The sequence below is a fragment of the Hyperolius riggenbachi genome, chromosome 10 (genome assembly GCF_040937935.1).
Source record: "Hyperolius riggenbachi isolate aHypRig1 chromosome 10, aHypRig1.pri, whole genome shotgun sequence".
NCBI lineage: Eukaryota > Metazoa > Chordata > Amphibia > Anura > Hyperoliidae > Hyperolius > Hyperolius riggenbachi.
The window spans coordinates 264758658-264780687 of record NC_090655.1 but is presented as its reverse complement, the minus strand read 5'-3'; the positions used below and the strand labels follow the sequence as shown (position 1 = coordinate 264780687).

At 50.7% G+C, this 22030-nt stretch overlaps 1 protein-coding gene across 1 annotated transcript in view; it reads right to left on the bottom strand.

Annotated features, from left to right (window-relative positions):
• The window catches only part of LOC137535434 (zinc finger protein 208-like), a 126827-nt gene that overhangs the window by 66211 nt on the left and 38586 nt on the right, over positions 1 to 22030 (bottom strand). The window contains exons 6-7 of the mRNA XM_068257268.1: positions 18924 to 21083; positions 532 to 1604 (exon numbers count right to left, since the gene is read on the bottom strand). Of these exons, the coding sequence (XP_068113369.1) occupies positions 532 to 1604; positions 18924 to 21083 (3233 nt within the window). The remainder of the gene's footprint in view (positions 1 to 531; positions 1605 to 18923; positions 21084 to 22030) is intronic.

Here is a 22030-nt window from a genome sequence, read left to right as displayed (position 1 = left end):
TTATTAGCCAGATAAAAGTGTTTTGGCTTCCATTTACTCTTCAGGAGAGCCATAGCTGCATGCAACTCCAGATCCTGTCCCATTCAAAGATAAAGCACCTTGTTTATTAACTTTTGCAATGGAAAATGAAAAAAGTAAATACAGGCAAGAGCTAACTAGACTTAGTACTATATATACACAGTACCCATGTTTATCTCATGTCAACTCAGTTCAGGGACTTAAATGCTTTACAAACCAATCACTGATTATTATGAAAGAGGGATTCTGTGTAAATGTGACTCCTTGTGAAAGAAAATAAAAATAGACAAAGTGTATCAAAACATTTTTAGCCAAAACATTTCCCACATAACACAAGTGTCTGATAAGCAGTGACTTACACCAAAACCATTTTGCTCACTTGGCACATGATTAAGGCTCCTCACCAGTGTGAGATCTCTCATGAATGACAAGGCCTGTTCTACTCCGATAACCTTTCCCACACTGATCACATGTATAGGGCTTCTCCCAAGTGTGAGATCTCTCATGTCTGACAAGGCTTGATTTCTGAGCAAAACATTTTCCACATTCAGCACATGAATAGGGCTTCTCACCGCTGTGAGACTTCTGATGTTTGATAAGGTTTGGTTTACTCACAAAAAATGTCCCACACTCAGCACATGAATAGGGCTTCTCACCAGTGTGAGATCTCTCATGAATGACAAGATGTGCTTTCAGTGCATAACATTTCCCACACTCAGCACATGAATAGGGTTTCTCACCAGTGTGAGATCTCTTATGTCTGACAAGATGTGCTTTCAGTCCAAAACATTTCCCACACTCAGCACATGAATAGGGCTTCTCACCGCTGTGAGACTTCTGATGTGTGATAAGGTTTGATTTACTCACAAAAAATGTCCCACACTCAGCACATGAATAGGGCTTCTCACCAGTGTGAGATCTCTCATGAATGACAAGATTTGCTTTCAGTGCAAAACATTTCCCACACTCAGCACATGAATAGGGCTTCTCACCAGTGTGAGATCTCTCATGAATGGCAAGGTATGATTTACTCCCAAAACATTTCCCACATTCATCACATGAATAGGGCTTTACACCAGTATGAGTTTTCTCATGTGTGACAAGAGTTGATTTCTGAGCAAAACATTTGCCACACTTGGCACATGAATAGGGCTTCTCACCAGTGTGAGATCTCTCATGCTTGACAAGGTCTGACTTCTGAGCAAAACATTTGCCACACTCAGCACATGAATAGGGCTTCTCACCAGTGTGAGATTTCTCATGAGTGACAAGCTTTGATTTACACTCAAAACATTTCCCACACTCAGCACATGAATAGGGGTTCTCACCAGTATGAGATCTCTCAGGCATGACAAGCTGGGATTTCTGAGTAAAATATTTCCAGGAATAAGATTCTACAGCAGGGGGAGAGCTGTGTTGGGTATGAGGCCCTTCAGGGTTAGACAGGTTTTGGGAGTCTAGAGGAATACTAGGAGTAACCAGGATATCTGCAGGAGACTCTTGTCCAGTGACATCATCATCCGTTGTACAGTCTGTGGATCCAGAGAGACGAGTCTCTGAGAGGTTCCTGATGCCGGGACTCCGCCCTGCAAATAGAGAAACATCATCACTTCCTGTTAGAGAATTCTGAGGGGAGGAACAATTATCATTAGGGATGAAAGGAAAGAGGATGGTCGGCACTGCTGTACAACTTCCTTTATTTGGCAATGTGCAGACAAGTAGGCTGTGTGTTACATCATCACCTCACAGTCCATAAGAAGAGACTAAACACGTACCGGTGCGGGGGTGGATAATGGTGGATAACGGTGGGTGCTGGTTGCTGGGAGCCTGACGGCACTTTCACACACAGGTGCTTCTTCAGAGGCTATGATAAGGGGGTGGGGCTATATCTGCTCTAGTTGGAGAAAGTGCTTTACTGTAATAGTAACCTGCAATCCAAGATTACAGTGTGGGGAGGTCAGGGAGAGCGAGGCCAAACAACACAGCTGCTATTCCTAATGGAATTACAAGTCCTGCTGCAGCAGCTAATTATACAAGCCACTCACATAATATCCCATGATGAATATAGGTCAGGCCATGCGGAGCAGAGAATCTGGCTGGAATAGCTGACATGTAACAAGGATTGCCTAATTAGGGACAGGTTACGAAGGTTTAAGATTTATTTAAAATGTAACTTTTATTGTTTTAATGCAAATAAAACAGAAAGATTTGGTATTAGATGATTGTTAACAGCCACATTGAAAGCCTCATCTACACCATACAATTTTTTGTCCGATTCGATTCAATTCAATCCGACATGTCCGATCGGGATTCGATTCAATTTGCCATTGTTTTGAAATGGCAAATTCAATCGAATTGAATCGAATCCCGGACATGTCGGATTAAATTCAATCGAATTGGACAAAAAATTGTATGGTGTACATGGGGCTTAAGGAGAACTGGGAAAAAGATTGGGTCTCAAAATGAAAAGCAGGATTGATAACATATCTATCCTTGACTCTCCCATCTTTCACTTTAATAGCAACTATTTACATGTCATAAAACACAAGGTTCCCTACATGTTTCGCCTCCTGCAGAGGCTTCATCAGGGGTGACCGTATCTAGTGCTTCATACAAAGTGCTAGTGCATCGAGGTGCATTCACAGAAAAATATTTATACTACAATAACTGTAATTCAATGTAGCAGCAGGAAGGCTCCCTTTTTGAACCCCAGAGGGGATGCTCCCCACATTTGTTCTATGACACACCGTGGGGACCCTCATAAATTAAGCTTTGCCAGAGTATTACACATGTCAGTCCAATTAGGGAGCAAATACTCCTAAGAGAAGAAGCAGAACTGATTTTATGTAATGACACCCGGTGGCCACTAGGCCATAAAGGATACATGAGGTGATCTGAAAAATACAAGTTTCACTCACTTGGGGCTTCTTCCTGCCGCTAGAAGTCTGTTAGGTCCCACAGTGCAGTTCCGCTCTGCCAAGGCCTCCGCTCTCCACTGCGTAAGATTGCAACCTGTGGCTGGTGAGGATCTTCAGCACATGCGCGGGTCTCGGGATTGCTTTCCTGTTGCTAAGAGGGCCATGTGTTTGTGCGGTTCAAATCCCTCTGAACTGTGCCAAGGTAGATTGCTCCCGGCGATGGGAGTGCGCTCACAAGAGCTAATGACTTACCTGTACATGTGCAGAAGATCCTGACCCAGCCAAAGGTCACAATCTTATGGATGGGAGAGCCGAGGCCTGGCGCAGAGCGGAACTATGACCTGGGACCTAACAGACCTCTAGGGACTGGAAGAAGCCCCGGGTGAGTCAAGCTTATGTTTCAGATAACCTCCTGTGTACCTGACTACAAAGATTTGTTTTCTTTTCTACACCCTAAACAAAAATGTAATGTTGACTAGTTAAACCAGCTAACTTGGCTTTGTTAATTTAAAGGACTACTGTAGGGGGGGGGGGCAGGGGAAAATGAGTTGAACTTACCTGGGGCTTCTAATGGTCCCCTGCAGACATCCAGCACCCATGCAGCCACTGACCGATGCTCTGGCCCCGCCTCCGGATCACTTCTGGAATTTCAGACTTTAAAGTCTGAAAACCACTGTGCCTGCGTTGCCATGTCCTTGCTCCCGCTGATGTCACCAGGAGCGTACTGCGCAGGCCCAGTATGGCCTGTGCCTGCGCAGTGCGCACCTGGTGACATCAGCGGAAGAGAGGACACGGCAACGCAGGCACAGTGGTTTTCAGACTTTAAAGTCTGAAATTCCAGAAGTGATCTGGAGGCGGGGCCGGAGCATCGGTGAGTGGGTGTGCGGGCACAGGATGTTTGCGGGGGACCATTAGAAGCCCCGGGTAAGTTCAACTCATTTTCCCCGACCCCCCTACAGTAGTGCTTTAACCAATCTTGGGAACAACTGATAGCCTAACAACGAAAGTGGAAAGTAGGGATGGCTCCAATAATTCTGATGCTCCTGTGTGCCCCCTTCATTCCTCCCTCTGCACATCCTGTGTGCCCCCTTAATTTCTTCCTCCGCACCTCCTGTGTTCCGCCTTCATTTCTTCCTCTGCACCTCCTGTGTGCCCCTTCATGTTTTCCTACACACCTCCTGTGTGCCCCTTCATGTTTTCCTCCGCACCTCCTGTGTGCCCCTTTCATTCCTTCGTCTGCACCTCCTGTGTGCCCCCTTCATGTCTTCCACTGCATCTCCTGTGTGCCCCCTTCATTTCTTCCTCTGCACCTCCTGTGTGCCCCTTTCATTCCTTCCTCTGCACCTCCTGTGTGCCACACACAAGAAAAAAAGAGATGTGTGCTCAGACCAGTCAACTCCTGACTTAAATACTGGCTGCCTCAAGTCATCTGACTAATTAAGTATGCATTCGCCCACCAGAATATGCAGGATCTAACCTGTCCACCTAATCTTCCTGCAGGAGTTGGCCCACAGAAAATTTTGCATCTCAACAGGGGTGCCGCGTGTAGGCCTCCTTGTACCCCCAAGAAATGAAGGGCAACGCAGACACCCCCACACCTACTGTGTGCCGCCTTCATTTCTTCATCTGCACCTCCTGTGTGTCTCTGTCATTTCTTCCTCCGCACCTCCTGTTTGCCCCCTTCATTCCTTCCTCTGTACCTCCTGTGTGCCCCCTTCAGTGCTTCCTCTGCACTTCCTGTGTGCTTCTTTTGCTCCTCCTCCTCCGTGCCCCCTGCATTCCTCCCTCTGCTCCTCCTGTGAGTCCCCTTCATGTCTTCCTCTGCTTCTCCTGTGTACTCCCTTCTGTGCTCACTCTGCTCCATCTGTGTGTCCCCTTAATTCTTCCCTCTGCACCTCCTGTGTGTCCCCTTCAGCGTCTCCTCTGCAGCATCTGTGTGCCCCCTTCAGTGCCTGCTCTGCACTTCCTGTGTGCCCCCTTCATTTCTTCTTCCACACCTCCTGTGTGCTCCCTTCAATTCTTCTTCTGTGTCCCCCTTCATTCCTTCCTCTGCACCTCCTGCGTGCTCCCTTTATTCCTTCCTCCACACTTCCTGTGTGCTTTCTTTATTGCTTCCTCTACACCTCCTGTGTGCCCCCTTAATTTCTTCCTCCGCACCACCTGTGTGCCCCCTTCATTTCTTACTCTGCACCTCCTGTGTGTCCCCTTCATTTCTTCCTCTGCACCTCCTGTGTGTCCCCTTCATTTCTTCCTATGCACCTCCTGTGTGTCCCCTTCATTTCTTCCTCTGCACCTCCTGTGTGCCTCCCTCATTTCTTCATCTGCAACTCCTGTGTGCCCCCTTCATTCTTCCTCTACACCTCCTGTGTGCCCCCTTCATGTCTTCCTCCGCACCTCCTGTGTGCCCCCTTCATTCCTTCCTCTGCACCTCCTGTGTGCCGCCTTCTTTCCTCTCTGTGCACCACCTGTGTGCCCCCTTAATTCCTCCCTCTGCACCTCCTGTGTGCCCCCTTCATTTCTTCCTCTGCATCTCCTGTGTGCCACCTTCTTTCCTCCCTGTGTACCTCCTGTGTGCCCCCCCTTCTGTGCTTCCTCTGCACTTCCTGTGTGCTTCCTTTGCACCTCCTGCGTGCCCCCTTCATTCTTCCCTCTGCACCTCCTGTGAGTCCCCTTTATTTCTTCCTCTGCACCTCCTGTGTGCCCCCTTCATTCCTTCCTCTACACCTCCTGTGTGCCCCCTTCATTTCTTCCTCTGCATCTCCTGTGTACCCCCATTATGTCTTCCTCCGCACCTCCTGTGTGCCGCCTTCATTTCGTCCTCTGTACCTCCTGTGTGCCCCATTCATTTGTTCCTCAGCACCTCCAGTGTGTCCCTTTATTTCATCCTCTGCACCTCCTGTTTGCCCTTTCATTTCTTCCTCTGCATCTCCTGTGTTTCCCCTTTCATTTCATACTCTGTACCTCCTGGGTGCCCCCTTCATTTCTTCCTCTGCACCTCCTGGGTGCCCCCTTCATTTCTTCCTCTGCACCTCCTGTGTGCCCCCTTCAGTGCCTCCTCTGAACCTCCTGTGTGCCCCTTCATTGTTTCCTCTGCACCTCCTGTGTGTCCCCTTCCTTTCTTTCACTCCACCTCTTGTGTGTCCCCTTCCTTCCTCTGTACCTCCTGTGTGCCCCCTTCAGTATCTCTTCTACACCTCCAATGTGCCCCCTTCAGTACTTCCTCTGCACTTCCTGTGTGCTCCCATCATTTCTTCCTCTGCTCCTCCTGTGTGCTCCCTTCATTTCTTCCTCTGCACCTCCTGTGTGTCCCCCTTCATGTCTTCCTCAGCACCTCCTGTGTGCCACCTTCTTTCCTCCCTTTGCTCCTCCTGTGTGCCCCCTTCAGTATCTCTTCTACACCTCCAATGTGCCCCCTTCAGTACTTCCTCTGCACTTCCTGTGTGCTCCCATCATTTCTTCCTCTGCTCCTCCTGTGTGCTCCCTTCATTTCTTCCTCTGCACCTCCTGTGTGTCCCCCTTCATGTCTTCCTCAGCACCTCCTGTGTGCCACCTTCTTTCCTCCCTTTGCTCCTCCTGTGTGCCCCCTTCAGTATCTCTTCTACACCTCCAATGTGCCCCCTTCAGTACTTCCTCTGCACTTCCTGTGTGCTCCCATCATTTCTTCCTCTGCTCCTCCTGTGTGCTCCCTTCATTTCTTCCTCTGCACCTCCTGTGTGTCCCCCTTCATGTCTTCCTCAGCACCTCCTGTGTGCCACCTTCTTTCCTCCCTTTGCTCCTCCTGTGTGCCCCCTTCAGTATCTCTTCTACACCTCCAATGTGCCCCCTTCAGTACTTCCTCTGCACTTCCTGTGTGCTCCCATCATTTCTTCCTCTGCTCCTCCTGTGTGCTCCCTTCAGTTCCTCCTCTGAACCACCTGTGTGCCCCCCTTCATTTTTTCCTCAGCACCTCCTGTGTGTCCCCTTCATTTCTTCCTCTGCACCTCCTGTGTGCCTCCCTCATTTCTTCATCTGCAACTCCTGTATGCCCCCTTCATTCTTCCTCTACACCTCCTGTGTGCCCCCTTCATGTCTTCCTCCGCACCTCCTGTGTGCCCCCTTCATTCCTTCCTCTGCACCTCCTGTGTGCCGCCTTCTTTCCTCTCTGTGCACCACCTGTGTGCCCCCTTAATTCCTCCCTCTGCACCTCCTGTGTGCCCCCTTCATTTCTTCCTCTGCATCTCCTGTGTGCCACCTTCTTTCCTCTCTGTGCACCACCTGTGTGCCCCCCTTCTGTGCTTCCTCTGCACTTCCTGTGTGCTTCCTTTGCACCTCCTGCGTACCCCCTTCATTCTTCCCTCTGCACCTCCTGTGAGTCCCCTTTATTTCTTCCTCTGCACCTCCTGTGTGCCTTCCTCAGTTCTTCAACTGCACCTCCTGTGTGCCCCCTTCATTCTTCCTCTACACTTCCTGTGTGCCCCCTTCATGTCTTCCTACGCACCTCCTGTGTGCCCCCTTTCATTCCTTCCTCTGCACCTCCTGTGTGCCTTCCTCAGTTCTTCATCTGCACCTCCTGTGTGCCCCCTTCATTTCTTCCTCTGCATCTCCTGTGTACCCCATCATGTCTTCCTCCGTACCTCCTGTGTGCCCCATTCATTTGTTCCTCAGCACCTCCAGTGTGTCCCTTTATTTCATCCTCTGCACCTCCTGTTTGCCCTTTCATTTCATCCTCTGCACCTCCTGTTTGCCCTTTCATTTCTTCCTCTGCATCTCCTGTGTTTCCCCTTCATTTATTCATCTGCACCTCCTGTGTGCCCTCTTCATTTCTTCCTCTGCACCTCCTGTGTACCCCCTTCATTTCTTCCTCTGCACCTCCTGTGTGCCCCCTCCATTTCTTCCTCTGCACCTCCTGTGTGCCCCCTCCATTTCTTCATCTGCACCTCCTGTGTACACCCTTCAGTGCCTCCTCTGAACCTCCTGTGTGCCCCTTCATTGTTTCCTCTGCACCTCCTGTGTGTCCCCTTCCTTTCTTTCACTCCACCTCCTGTGTGTCCCCTTCCTTCCTCTGTACCTCCTGTGTGCCCCCTTCAGTATCTCTTCTACACCTCCAATGTGCCCTCTTCAGTACTTCCTCTGCACTTCCTGTGTGCCCCCTTCATTTCTTACTCTGCACCTCCTGTGTGTCCCCTTCATTTCTTCCTCTGCACCTCCTGTGTGTCCCCTTCATTTCTTCCTCTGCACCTCCTGTGTGTCCCCTTCATTTCTTCCTATGCACCTCGTGTGTGTCCCCTTCATTTCTTCCTCTGCACCTCCTGTGTGCCTCCCTCATTTCTTCATCTGCAACTCCTGTGTGCCCCCTTCATTCTTCCTCTACACCTCCTGTGTGCCCCCTTCATGTCTTCCTCCGCACCTCCTGTGTGCCCCCTTCATTCCTTCCTCTGCACCTCCTGTGTGCCGCCTTCTTTCCTCTCTGTGCACCACCTGTGTGCCCCCTTAATTCCTCCCTCTGCACCTCCTGTGTGCCCCCTTCATTTCTTCCTCTGCATCTCCTGTGTGCCACCTTCTTTCCTCCCTGTGTACCTCCTGTGTGCCCCCCCTTCTGTGCTTCCTCTGCACTTCCTGTGTGCTTCCTTTGCACCTCCTGCGTGCCCCCTTCATTCTTCCCTCTGCACCTCCTGTGAGTCCCCTTTATTTCTTCCTCTGCACCTCCTGTGTGCCCCCTTCATTCCTTCCTCTACACCTCCTGTGTGCCCCCTTCATTTCTTCCTCTGCATCTCCTGTGTACCCCCATTATGTCTTCCTCCGCACCTCCTGTGTGCCCCCTTCATTTCGTCCTCTGTACCTCCTGTGTGCCCCATTCATTTGTTCCTCAGCACCTCCAGTGTGTCCCTTTATTTCATCCTCTGCACCTCCTGTTTGCCCTTTCATTTCTTCCTCTGCATCTCCTGTGTTTCCCCTTTCATTTCATACTCTGTACCTCCTGTGTGCCCCCTTCATTTCTTCCTCTGCACCTCCTGTGTGCCCCCTTCCTTTCTTTCACTCCACCTCTTGTGTGTCCCCTTCCTTCCTCTGTACCTCCTGTGTGCCCCCTTCAGTATCTCTTCTACACCTCCAATGTGCCCCCTTCAGTACTTCCTCTGCACTTCCTGTGTGCTCCCATCATTTCTTCCTCTGCTCCTCCTGTGTGCTCCCTTCATTTCTTCCTCTGCACCTCCTGTGTGTCCCCCTTCATGTCTTCCTCAGCACCTCCTGTGTGCCACCTTCTTTCCTCCCTTTGCTCCTCCTGTGTGCCCCCTTCAGTATCTCTTCTACACCTCCAATGTGCCCCCTTCAGTACTTCCTCTGCACTTCCTGTGTGCTCCCATCATTTCTTCCTCTGCTCCTCCTGTGTGCTCCCTTCAGTTCCTCCTCTGAACCACCTGTGTGCCCCCCTTCATTTTTTCCTCAGCACCTCCTGTGTGTCCCCTTCATTTCTTCCTCTGCACCTCCTGTGTGCCTCCCTCATTTCTTCATCTGCAACTCCTGTATGCCCCCTTCATTCTTCCTCTACACCTCCTGTGTGCCCCCTTCATGTCTTCCTCCGCACCTCCTGTGTGCCCCCTTCATTCCTTCCTCTGCACCTCCTGTGTGCCGCCTTCTTTCCTCTCTGTGCACCACCTGTGTGCCCCCTTAATTCCTCCCTCTGCACCTCCTGTGTGCCCCCTTCATTTCTTCCTCTGCATCTCCTGTGTGCCACCTGCTTTCCTCTCTGTGCAGCACCTGTGTGCCCCCCTTCTGTGCTTCCTCTGCACTTCCTGTGTGCTTCCTTTGCACCTCCTGCGTGCCCCCTTCATTCTTCCCTCTGCACCTCCTGTGAGTCCCCTTTATTTCTTCCTCTGCACCTCCTGTGTGCCTTCCTCAGTTCTTCAACTGCACCTCCTGTGTGCCCCCTTCATTCTTCCTCTACACTTTCTGTGTGCCCCCTTCATGTCTTCCCACGCACCTCCTGTGTGCCCCCTTTCATTCCTTCCTCTGCACCTCCTGTGTGCCTTCCTCAGTTCTTCATCTGCACCTCCTGTGTGCCCCCTTCATTTCTTCCTCTGCATCTCCTGTGTACCCCATCATGTCTTCCTCCGTACCTCCTGTGTGCCCCATTCATTTGTTCCTCAGCACCTCCAGTGTGTCCCTTTATTTCATCCTCTGCACCTCCTGTTTGCCCTTTCATTTCATCCTCTGCACCTCCTGTTTGCCCTTTCATTTCTTCCTCTGCATCTCCTGTGTTTCCCCTTCATTTCTTCATCTGCACCTCCTGTGTGCCCTCTTCATTTCTTCCTCTGCACCTCCTGTGTACCCCCTTCATTTCTTCCTCTGCACCTCCTGTGTGCCCTCTTCATTTCTTCCTCTGCACCTCCTGTGTACCCCCTTTAGTGCCTCCTCTGAACCTCCTGTGTGCCCCTTCATTGTTTCCTCTGCACCTCCTGTGTGTCCCCTTCCTTTCTTTCACTCCACCTCCTGTGTGTCCCCTTCCTTCCTCTGTACCTCCTGTGTGCCCCCTTCAGTATCTCTTCTACACCTCCAATGTGCCCTCTTCAGTACTTCCTCTGCACTTCCTGTGTGCCCCCTTCATTTCTTACTCTGCACCTCCTGTGTGTCCCCTTCATTTCTTCCTCTGCACCTCCTGTGTGTCCCCTTCATTTCTTCCTCTGCACCTCCTGTGTGTCCCCTTCATTTCTTCCTATGCACCTCCTGTGTGTCCCCTTCATTTCTTCCTCTGCACCTCCTGTGTGCCTCCTTCATTTCTTCATCTGCAACTCCTGTGTGCCCCCTTCATTCTTCCTCTACACCTCCTGTGTGCCCCCTTCATGTCTTCCTCCGCACCTCCTGTGTGCCCCCTTCATTCCTTCCTCTGCACCTCCTGTGTGCCGCCTTCTTTCCTCTCTGTGCACCACCTGTGTGCCCCCTTAATTCCTCCCTCTGCACCTCCTGTGTGCCCCCTTCATTTCTTCCTCTGCATCTCCTGTGTGCCACCTTCTTTCCTCCCTGTGTACCTCCTGTGTGCCCCCCCTTCTGTGCTTCCTCTGCAATTCCTGTGTGCTTCCTTTGCACCTCCTGCGTGCCCCCTTCATTCATCCCTCTGCACCTCCTGTGAGTCCCCTTTATTTCTTCCTCTGCACCTCCTGTGTGCCCCCTTCATTCCTTCCTCTACACCTCCTGTGTGCCCCCTTCATTTCTTCCTCTGCATCTCCTGTGTACCCCCATTATGTCTTCCTCCGCACCTCCTGTGTGCCCCCTTCATTTCGTCCTCTGTACCTCCTGTGTGCCCCATTCATTTGTTCCTCAGCACCTCCAGTGTGTCCCTTTATTTCATCCTCTGCACCTCCTGTTTGCCCTTTCATTTCTTCCTCTGCATCTCCTGTGTTTCCCCTTTCATTTCATACTCTGTACCTCCTGGGTGCCCCTTTCATTTCTTCCTCTGCACCTCCTGGGTGCCCCCTTCATTTCTTCCTCTGCACCTCCTGTGTGCCCCCTTCAGTGCCTCCTCTGAACCTCCTGTGTGCCCCTTCATTGTTTCCTCTGCACCTCCTGTGTGTCCCCTTCCTTTCTTTCACTCCACCTCTTGTGTGTCCCCTTCCTTCCTCTGTACCTCCTGTGTGCCCCCTTCAGTATCTCTTCTACACCTCCAATGTGCCCCCTTCAGTACTTCCTCTGCACTTCCTGTGTGCTCCCATCATTTCTTCCTCTGCTCCTCCTGTGTGCTCCCTTCATTTCTTCCTCTGCACCTCCTGTGTGTCCCCCTTCATGTCTTCCTCAGCACCTCCTGTGTGCCACCTTCTTTCCTCCCTTTGCTCCTCCTGTGTGCCCCCTTCAGTATCTCTTCTACACCTCCAATGTGCCCCCTTCAGTACTTCCTCTGCACTTCCTGTGTGCTCCCATCATTTCTTCCTCTGCTCCTCCTGTGTGCTCCCTTCAGTTCCTCCTCTGAACCACCTGTGTGCCCCCCTTCATTTTTTCCTCAGCACCTCCTGTGTGTCCCCTTCATTTCTTCCTCTGCACCTCCTGTGTGCCTCCCTCATTTCTTCATCTGCAACTCCTGTATGCCCCCTTCATTCTTCCTCTACACCTCCTGTGTGCCCCCTTCATGTCTTCCTCCGCACCTCCTGTGTGCCCCCTTCATTCCTTCCTCTGCACCTCCTGTGTGCCGCCTTCTTTCCTCTCTGTGCACCACCTGTGTGCCCCCTTAATTCCTCCCTCTGCACCTCCTGTGTGCCCCCTTCATTTCTTCCTCTGCATCTCCTGTGTGCCACCTTCTTTCCTCTCTGTGCACCACCTGTGTGCCCCCCTTCTGTGCTTCCTCTGCACTTCCTGTGTGCTTCCTTTGCACCTCCTGCGTGCCCCCTTCATTCTTCCCTCTGCACCTCCTGTGAGTCCCCTTTATTTCTTCCTCTGCACCTCCTGTGTGCCTTCCTCAGTTCTTCAACTGCACCTCCTGTGTGCCCCCTTCATTCTTCCTCTACACTTCCTGTGTGCCCCCTTCATGTCTTCCTACGCACCTCCTGTGTGCCCCCTTTCATTCCTTCCTCTGCACCTCCTGTGTGCCTTCCTCAGTTCTTCATCTGCACCTCCTGTGTGCCCCCTTCATTTCTTCCTCTGCATCTCCTGTGTACCCCATCATGTCTTCCTCCGTACCTCCTGTGTGCCCCATTCATTTGTTCCTCAGCACCTCCAGTGTGTCCCTTTATTTCATCCTCTGCACCTCCTGTTTGCCCTTTCATTTCATCCTCTGCACCTCCTGTTTGCCCTTTCATTTCTTCCTCTGCATCTCCTGTGTTTCCCCTTCATTTCTTCATCTGCACCTCCTGTGTGCCCTCTTCATTTCTTCCTCTGCACCTCCTGTGTACCCCCTTAATTTCTTCCTCTGCACCTCCTGTGTGCCCTCTTCATTTCTTCCTCTGCACCTCCTGTGTACCCCCTTTAGTGCCTCCTCTGAACCTCCTGTGTGCCCCTTCATTGTTTCCTCTGCACCTCCTGTGTGTCCCCTTCCTTTCTTTCACTCCACCTCCTGTGTGTCCCCTTCCTTCCTCTGTACCTCCTGTGTGCCCCCTTCAGTATCTCTTCTACACCTCCAATGTGCCCTCTTCAGTACTTCCTCTGCACTTCCTGTGTGCCCCCTTCATTTCTTACTCTGCACCTCCTGTGTGTCCCCTTCATTTCTTCCTCTGCACCTCCTGTGTGTCCCCTTCATTTCTTCCTCTGCACCTCCTGTGTGTCCCCTTAATTTCTTCCTATGCACCTCCTGTGTGTCCCCTTCATTTCTTCCTCTGCACCTCCTGTGTGCCTCCCTCATTTCTTCATCTGCAACTCCTGTGTGCCCCCTTCATTCTTCCTCTACACCTCCTGTGTGCCCCCTTCATGTCTTCCTCCGCACCTCCTGTGTGCCCCCTTCATTCCTTCCTCTGCACCTCCTGTGTGCCGCCTTCTTTCCTCTCTGTGCACCACCTGTGTGCCCCCTTAATTCCTCCCTCTGCACCTCCTGTGTGCCCCCTTCATTTCTTCCTCTGCATCTCCTGTGTGCCACCTTCTTTCCTCCCTGTGTACCTCCTGTGTGCCCCCCCTTCTGTGCTTCCTCTGCACTTCCTGTGTGCTCCCATCATTTCTTCCTCTGCTCCTCCTGTGTGCTCCCTTCATTTCTTCCTCTGCACCTCCTTTGTGTCCCCCTTCATGTCTTCCTCAGCACCTCCTGTGTGCCACCTTCTTTCCTCCCTTTGCTCCTCCTGTGTGCCCCCTTCAGTATCTCTTCTACACCTCCAATGTGCCCCCTTCAGTACTTCCTCTGCACTTCCTGTGTGCTCCCATCATTTCTTCCTCTGCTCCTCCTGTGTGCTCCCTTCAGTTCCTCCTCTGAACCACCTGTGTGCCCCCCTTCATTTTTTCCTCAGCACCTCCTGTGTGTCCCCTTCATTTCTTCCTCTGCACCTCCTGTGTGCCTCCCTCATTTCTTCATCTGCAACTCCTGTATGCCCCCTTCATTCTTCCTCTACACCTCCTGTGTGCCCCCTTCATGTCTTCCTCCGCACCTCCTGTGTGCCCCCTTCATTCCTTCCTCTGCACCTCCTGTGTGCCGCCTTCTTTCCTCTCTGTGCACCACCTGTGTGCCCCCTTAATTCCTCCCTCTGCACCTCCTGTGTGCCCCCTTCATTTCTTCCTCTGCATCTCCTGTGTGCCACCTTCTTTCCTCTCTGTGCACCACCTGTGTGCCCCCCTTCTGTGCTTCCTCTGCACTTCCTGTGTGCTTCCTTTGCACCTCCTGCGTGCCCCCTTCATTCTTCCCTCTGCACCTCCTGTGAGTCCCCTTTATTTCTTCCTCTGCACCTCCTGTGTGCCTTCCTCAGTTCTTCAACTGCACCTCCTGTGTGCCCCCTTCATTCTTCCTCTACACTTCCTGTGTGCCCCCTTCATGTCTTCCTACGCACCTCCTGTGTGCCCCCTTTCATTCCTTCCTCTGCACCTCCTGTGTGCCTTCCTCAGTTCTTCATCTGCACCTCCTGTGTGCCCCCTTCATTTCTTCCTCTGCATCTCCTGTGTACCCCATCATGTCTTCCTCCGTACCTCCTGTGTGCCCCATTCATTTGTTCCTCAGCACCTCCAGTGTGTCCCTTTATTTCATTATCTGCACCTCCGGTTTGCCCTTTCATTTCATCCTCTGCACCTCAGGTTTGCCCTTTCATTTCTTCCTCTGCACCTCCTGTGTGCCCTCTTCATTTCTTCCTCTGCACCTCCTGTGTACCCCCTTTAGTGCCTCCTCTGAACCTCCTGTGTGCCCCTTCATTGTTTCCTCTGCACCTCCTGTGTGTCCCCTTCCTTTCTTTCACTCCACCTCCTGTGTGTCCCCTTCCTTCCTCTGTACCTCCTGTGTGCCCCCTTCAGTATCTCTTCTACACCTCCAATGTGCCCTCTTCAGTACTTCCTCTGCACTTCCTGTGTGCCCCCTTCATTTCTTACTCTGCACCTCCTGTGTGTCCCCTTCATTTCTTCCTCTGCACCTCCTGTGTGTCCCCTTCATTTCTTCCTCTGCACCTCCTGTGTGTCCCCTTCATTTCTTCCTCTGCACCTCCTGTGTGTCCCCTTCATTTCTTCCTATGCACCTCCTGTGTGTCCCCTTCATTCCTTCCTCTGCACCTCCTGTGTGCCGCCTTCTTTCCTCTCTGTGCACCACCTGTGTGCCCCCTTAATTCCTCCCTCTGCACCTCCTGTGTGCCCCCTTCATTTCTTCCTCTGCATCTCCTGTGTGCCACCTTCTTTCCTCCCTGTGTACCTCCTGTGTGCCCCCCTTCTGTGCTTCCTCTGCACTTCCTGTGTGCTTCCTTTGCACCTCCTGCATGCCCCCTTCATTCTTCCCTCTGCACCTCCTGTGAGTCCCCTTTATTTCTTCCTCTGCACCTCCTGTGTGCCCCCTTCATTCCTTCCTCTACACCTCCTGTGTGCCCCCTTCATTTCTTCCTCTGCATCTCCTGTGTACCCCCATCATGTCTTCCTCCGCACCTCCTGTGTGCCCCCTTCATTTCGTCCTCTGTACCTCCTGTGTGCCCCATTCATTTGTTCCTCAGCACCTCCAGTGTGTCCCTTTATTTCATCCTCTGCACCTCCTGTTTGCCCTTTCATTTCATCCTCTGCACCTCCTGTTTGCCCTTTCATTTCTTCCTCTGCATCTCCTGTGTTTCCCCTTTCATTTCATACTCTGTACCTCCTGGGTGCCCCCTTCATTTCTTCCTCTGCACCTCCTGGGTGCCCCCTTCATTTCTTCCTCTGCACCTCCTGTGTGCCCCCTTCAGTGCCTCCTCTGAACCTCCTGTGTGCCCCTTCATTGTTTCCTCTGCACCTCCTGTGTGTCCCCTTCCTTTCTTTCACTCCACCTCCTGTGTGTCCCCTTCCTTCCTCTCTACCTCCTGTGTGCCCCCTTCAGTATCTCTTCTACACCTCCAATGTGCCCCCTTCAGTACTTCCTCTGCACTTCCTGTGTGCTCCCATCATTTCTTCCTCTGCTCCTCCTGTGTGCTCCCTTCATTTCTTCCTCTGCACCTCCTGTGTGTCCCCCTTCATGTCTTCCTCAGCACCTCCTGTGTGCCACCTTCTTTCCTCCCTTTGCTCCTCCTGTGTGCCCCCTTCAGTATCTCTTCTACACCTCCAATGTGCCCCCTTCAGTACTTCCTCTGCACTTCCTGTGTGCTCCCATCATTTCTTCCTCTGCTCCTCCTGTGTGCTCCCTTCAGTTCCTCCTCTGAACCACCTGTGTGCCCCCCTTCATTTTTTCCTCAGCACCTCCTGTGTGTCCCCTTCATTTCTTCCTCTGCACCTCCTGTGTGCCTCCCTCATTTCTTCATCTGCAACTCCTGTATGCCCCCTTCATTCTTCCTCTACACCTCCTGTGTGCCCCCTTCATGTCTTCCTCCGCACCTCCTGTGTGCCCCCTTCATTCCTTCCTCTGCACCTCCTGTGTGCCGCCTTCTTTCCTCTCTGTGCACCACCTGTGTGCCCCCTTAATTCCTCCCTCTGCACCTCCTGTGTGCCCCCTTCATTTCTTCCTCTGCATCTCCTGTGTGCCACCTTCTTTCCTCTCTGTGCACCACCTGTGTGCCCCCCTTCTGTGCTTCCTCTGCACTTCCTGTGTGCTTCCTTTGCACCTCCTGCGTGCCCCCTTCATTCTTCCCTCTGCACCTCCTGTGAGTCCCCTTTATTTCTTCCTCTGCACCTCCTGTGTGCCTTCCTCAGTTCTTCAACTGCACCTCCTGTGTGCCCCATTCATTCTTCCTCTACACTTCCTGTGTGCCCCCTTCATGTCTTCCTACGCACCTCCTGTGTGCCCCCTTTCATTCCTTCCTCTGCACCTCCTGTGTGCCTTCCTCAGTTCTTCATCTGCACCTCCTGTGTGCCCCCTTCATTTCTTCCTCTGCATCTCCTGTGTACGCCATCATGTCTTCCTCCGTACCTCCTGTGTGCCCCATTCATTTGTTCCTCAGCACCTCCAGTGTGTCCCTTTATTTCATCCTCTGCACCTCCTGTTTGCCCTTTCATTTCTTCCTCTGCATCTCCTGTGTTTCCCCTTCATTTCTTCATCTGCACCTCCTGTGTGCCCTCTTCATTTCTTCCTCTGCACCTCCTGTGTACCCCCTTCATTTCTTCCTCTGCACCTCCTGTGTGCCCCCTCCATTTCTTCCTCTGCACCTCCTGTGTGCCCCCTCCATTTCTTCATCTGCACCTCCTGTGTGCCCTCTTCATTTCTTCCTCTGCACCTCCTGTGTACCCCCTTCAGTGCCTCCTCTGAACCTCCTGTGTGCCCCTTCATTGTTTCCTCTGCACCTCCTGTGTGTCCCCTTCCTTTCTTTCACTCCACCTCCTGTGTGTCCCCTTCCTTCCTCTGTACCTCCTGTGTGCCCCCTTCAGTATCTCTTCTACACCTCCAATGTGCCCCCTTCAGTACTTCCTCTGCACTTCCTGTGTGCTCCCATCATTTCTTCCTCTGCTCCTCCTGTGTGCTCCCTTCATGTCTTCCTCTGCACCTCCTGTGTGCCACCTTCTTTCCTCCCTTTGCTCCTCCTGTGTGCCCCTTCAGTTCCTCCTCTGAACCACCTGTGTGCCCCCCTTCATATTTTTTCCTCAGCACCTCCTGTGTGTCCCCTTCATGTCTTTCTCAGCACTTCCATTGAGACCGCTTCATTTCTTCATCTGCACCTCCTGTGTGCTCCCTTCAGTGCCTCCTCTGAACCTCCTGTGTGCCCCCTTCAGTGCCTGCTCATTTCTTCCTCCGCACCTCCTGTGTGCCCCCTTCAGAGCAGAGTTTGTATTGCAGCAGCAATGGCTTCAGTTGGGCACCGGGTGGTGCTGCTATTAGTAAAATATTGGTAATTCAGCTTACTGATATTTTACTATGCACTGCCCAGCAACCATTTTCAATGGGACCCTTCTTTCCAAGTGCATAAACCAACACCCCTTACCTAATGTCTAAGTTCTGCCTGTATGTGCCTAAACCGAAACCCCCCCCTAATGCCCAACCCTTATCCACCCTCTAAGTGCCAAAACCACAACTCCTAACCCGGCACCTAAATAACTGCCAGTTGTAGCTGATTGTCTATGTAGAAGCTGATTGGCTCCTATCTGCATCAAATGGTGGATCTTAGTGTCCCTTTTTGCTGACTCGAAAAGTTGGGTGGTCTGCACTGGCTGATGGGCAGTGACAGGTAGTGGTGGGTTTAGCAGCAGATGGTGGATGATGCTGGCTGGTGACAGTAAGTAGGGAGAGTTTGCATTTTTAAAGTTTACATTTCCCTGGTGGTAGTGGGTGGAATAATTGGCAAAACTTCCTCATCCTCTCTGGGAGTCAGGCTGAAAGCTGCCTGCAGGGGGCGCATTCCTCCGTCCCTTCCCTCACTCACAGCCCATGAGACCGCTCTACTCCAGCTACATGGGTGGCCTCTTCCAACCGCAAAATTATCATAAACTCCCCTCCAAATGGCCATCTGAGTTTACCAATCACGTGGCAGGAGAGGAGGAGTAAGCAACCAACATGTGACCCAACAGAGCTATCATACTGTAGCTTAAATATTTGACTTTTTTTACTTACCTGGGGCTTCCTCCAGCCCCAAAAGCATGGATGTGTCCCTCGCCATCCTCCCGCAGTCCTCTGTTCAGCTGCAGTCAAGCCCCGGATCGCGGCTCAGCCAGGCTCAGTCTGACTGAGTGATGTCAGCCGGGGCTTTCTGCGCTTGTGCAGAAGGTCCCCACATGCGCAGAAGGCCCCCCGCTGACATCACTGAGCCGCTTACCGGAAAAGATTGCAGCTTAACGGAGGAGCGAAGGACACATCCATGCTTATGGGGCTGGAGGAAGCCCCGGGTAAGTAAAAAAGTGGCAATATGACTCATCTCTGAGTCTCTTTAAAGGGTCCACATTACAGGAGCATGACGGCAAAAAGTGGAACATGGTGGCGCTCCAGGTGCAAGCCTGGAATGGCTGTGCCTAAAAACGGCATTGACTCACCTGTTCTGCCAACTGCAAGAGTGTCCTCCACTTTATTGGTGCCCATCACATCTCCAACTTCCGCAGATTGCTGATCACTCCTCACATATGTCTCTTCTTCTTCCACTTTAATTATCCTTATGTCTCCCTCCTCCACAGACTGCTGATCACTCCTCACAAATGTCTCCTCTTCTTCCTCTTTACTTGTCCCCATCATGTCTCCCTCCTCCACAGACTGCTGATCACTCCTCACATATGTTTCCTCTTCTTCCTCTTTAATTGTCCTCATCATGTCACCCTCCTCCATAGACTGCTGATCACTCCTCACATATGTCTCTTCTTCTTCCTCTTTAATTGTCCCCATCATGTCACCCTCCTCCACAGACTGCTGATCACTCCTCACATATGTTTCCTCTTCTTCCTCTTTAATTGTCCTCATCATGTCACCCTCCTCCATAGACTGCTGATCACTCCTCACATAAGTCTCTTCTTCTTCCTCTTTAATTGTCCCCATCATGTCACTCTCCTCCATAGACTGCTGATCACTCCTCACATATGTCTCTTCTTCTTCCTCTTTAATTGTCCCCATCATGTCACTCTCCTCCATAGACTGCTGATCACTCCTCACATAAGTCTCTCCATCCTTTTTATTTCTCATCACATCAGTGTGAGATCTCTCATGTCTGACAAGGCTTAATCTCTGAGCAAAACATTTCCCACACTCAGCACATGAATAGGGCTTCTCACCGCTGTGAGACTTCTGATGTTTGATAAGGTTTGATTTAGTCACAAAAAATGTCCCACACTTGGCACATGAATAGGGCTTCTCACCAGTGTGAGTTTTCTCATGTGTGACAAGAGTTGATTTCTGAGCAAAACATTTGCCACACTTGGCACATGAATAGGGCTTCTCACCAGTGTGAGATCTCTCATGAGTGACAAGATGTGCTTTCAGTCCAAAACATTTCCCACATTCATCACATGAATAGGGTTTCTCACCAGTGTGAGATCTCTCATGTCTGACAAGAGGTGCTTTCAGTCCAAAACATTTCCCACACTCAGCACATGAATAGGGCTTCTCACCGCTGTGAGACTTCTGATGTTTGATAAGGTTTGATTTACTCACATGAAATGTCCCACACTCAGCACATGAATAGGGCTTCTCACCAGTGTGAGATCTCTCATGAATGACAAGATGTGCTTTCAGTCCAAAACATTTCCCACACTCAGCACATGAATAGGGTTTCTTACCAGTGTGAAATCTCTTATGTCTGACAAGATGTGAATTACTCCCAAAACATTTCCCACATTCATCACATGAATAGGGCTTTTCACCAGTATGAATTCTCTCATGTAAGACAAGACTTGATGTCTGAGCAAAACATTTGCCACACTTGGCACATGAATAGGGCTTCTCACCAGTGTGAGTTCTCTCATGAATGACAAGCTTTGATTTACACTTAAAATATTTCCCACACTCAGCACATGAATAGGGCTTTTCACCCGTATGAGTTTTCTCATGTGTGACAAGAGTTGATTTCTGAGCAAAACATTTGCCACACTTGGCACATGAATAGGGCTTCTCAACAGTGTGAGATCTCTCATGAGCGACAAGCTTTGATTTATACTCAAAATATTTCCCACACTCAGCACATAAATAGGGCCATTCATAAGTATGAATTTTCTCATGTGTGACAAGAGATGCTTTCTGAGAAAAACATTTGCCACACTTGGCACATGAATAGGGCTTCTCACCAGTGTGAGATCTCTCATGAGTGACGAGCTTTGATTTAAACTCAAAACATTTCCCACACTCAGCACATGAATAGGGTTTCTCTCCAGTATGAGATCTCTCATGAGTGACGAGCTTTGATTTAAAGTCAAAACATTTCCCACATTTAGCACATGAATAGGGTTTCTCCCCAGTATGAGATCTCTGAGACATGACAAGCTGGGATTTCTGAGTAAAATATTTCCAGGAATAAGATTCTACAGCAGGGGGAGAGCTGTGCTGGGTATGAGGCCCTTCAGGGTTAGACAGGTTTTGGGAGTCTAGAGGAATACTAGGAGTAACCAGGATATCTGCAGGAGACTCTTGTCCAGTGACATCACCATCCGTTGTACAGCCTGTGGATACAGAGAGACGGGTCTCTGAGAGGTTCCTGATGCCGGGACTCCGCCCTGCAAATAGAGAAACATCATCACTTCCTGTTAGAGAATCCTGAGGGAAGGAACAATTATCATTAGGGTTGAAAGGAAAGAGGATGGTCGGCACTGCGGTACAACTTCCTTTATTTGGCAATGTGCAGACAAGTAGGCTGTGTGTTACATCATCACTTCACAGTCCATAAGAAGAGACTAAACATGTACCGGTGCGGGGGTGGATAATGGTGGATAACGGTGGGTGCTGGTTGCTGGGAGCCTGACGGCAGTTTCACACACAGGTGCTTCTTCAGAGGCTATGATAAGGGGGTGGGGCTATATCTGCTCTAGTTGGAGAAAGTGCTTTACTGTAATAGTAACCTGCAATCCAAGATTACAGTGTGGGGAGGTCAGGGAGAGCGAGGGCAAACAACACGGCCACTATTCCTAATGGAATTACAAGTCCCGCTGCAGCAGCTAATCATACAAGCCACTAACATAATATTCCATGATCAATATAGGTCAGGCCATGCAGAGCAGAGAATCCGGCTGAAATAGTTGACATGTAACAAGGATTGCCTCATTAGGGACAGGTTACGAAGGTTTAAGATTTATTTAAAATGTAACCTTTATTGTTTTAATGCAAATAAAACAGAAAGATTTGCTATTAGAGGATTGCTAATAGCTACATTGAAAGCCTCATCTACACCATACAATTTTTTGTCCGATTCGATTCAATTCAATCTGACATGTCTGATCGGGATTCGATTCATTGATTGTTTTGAAATGGCAAATTCAATCGAATTTAATCGAATCCCGGACATGTCGGAATAAATTTAATCGAATTGGACAAAAATTGTATGGTGTACATGTGGCTTAAGGAGAACTGAGGAGAAGATTGTGTTTTAAAATGAAAAGCAGGATTGATAACATATCTATCCTTGACTCTCCCCTCTCTCACTTTAATAGCAACTATTTACATGTCA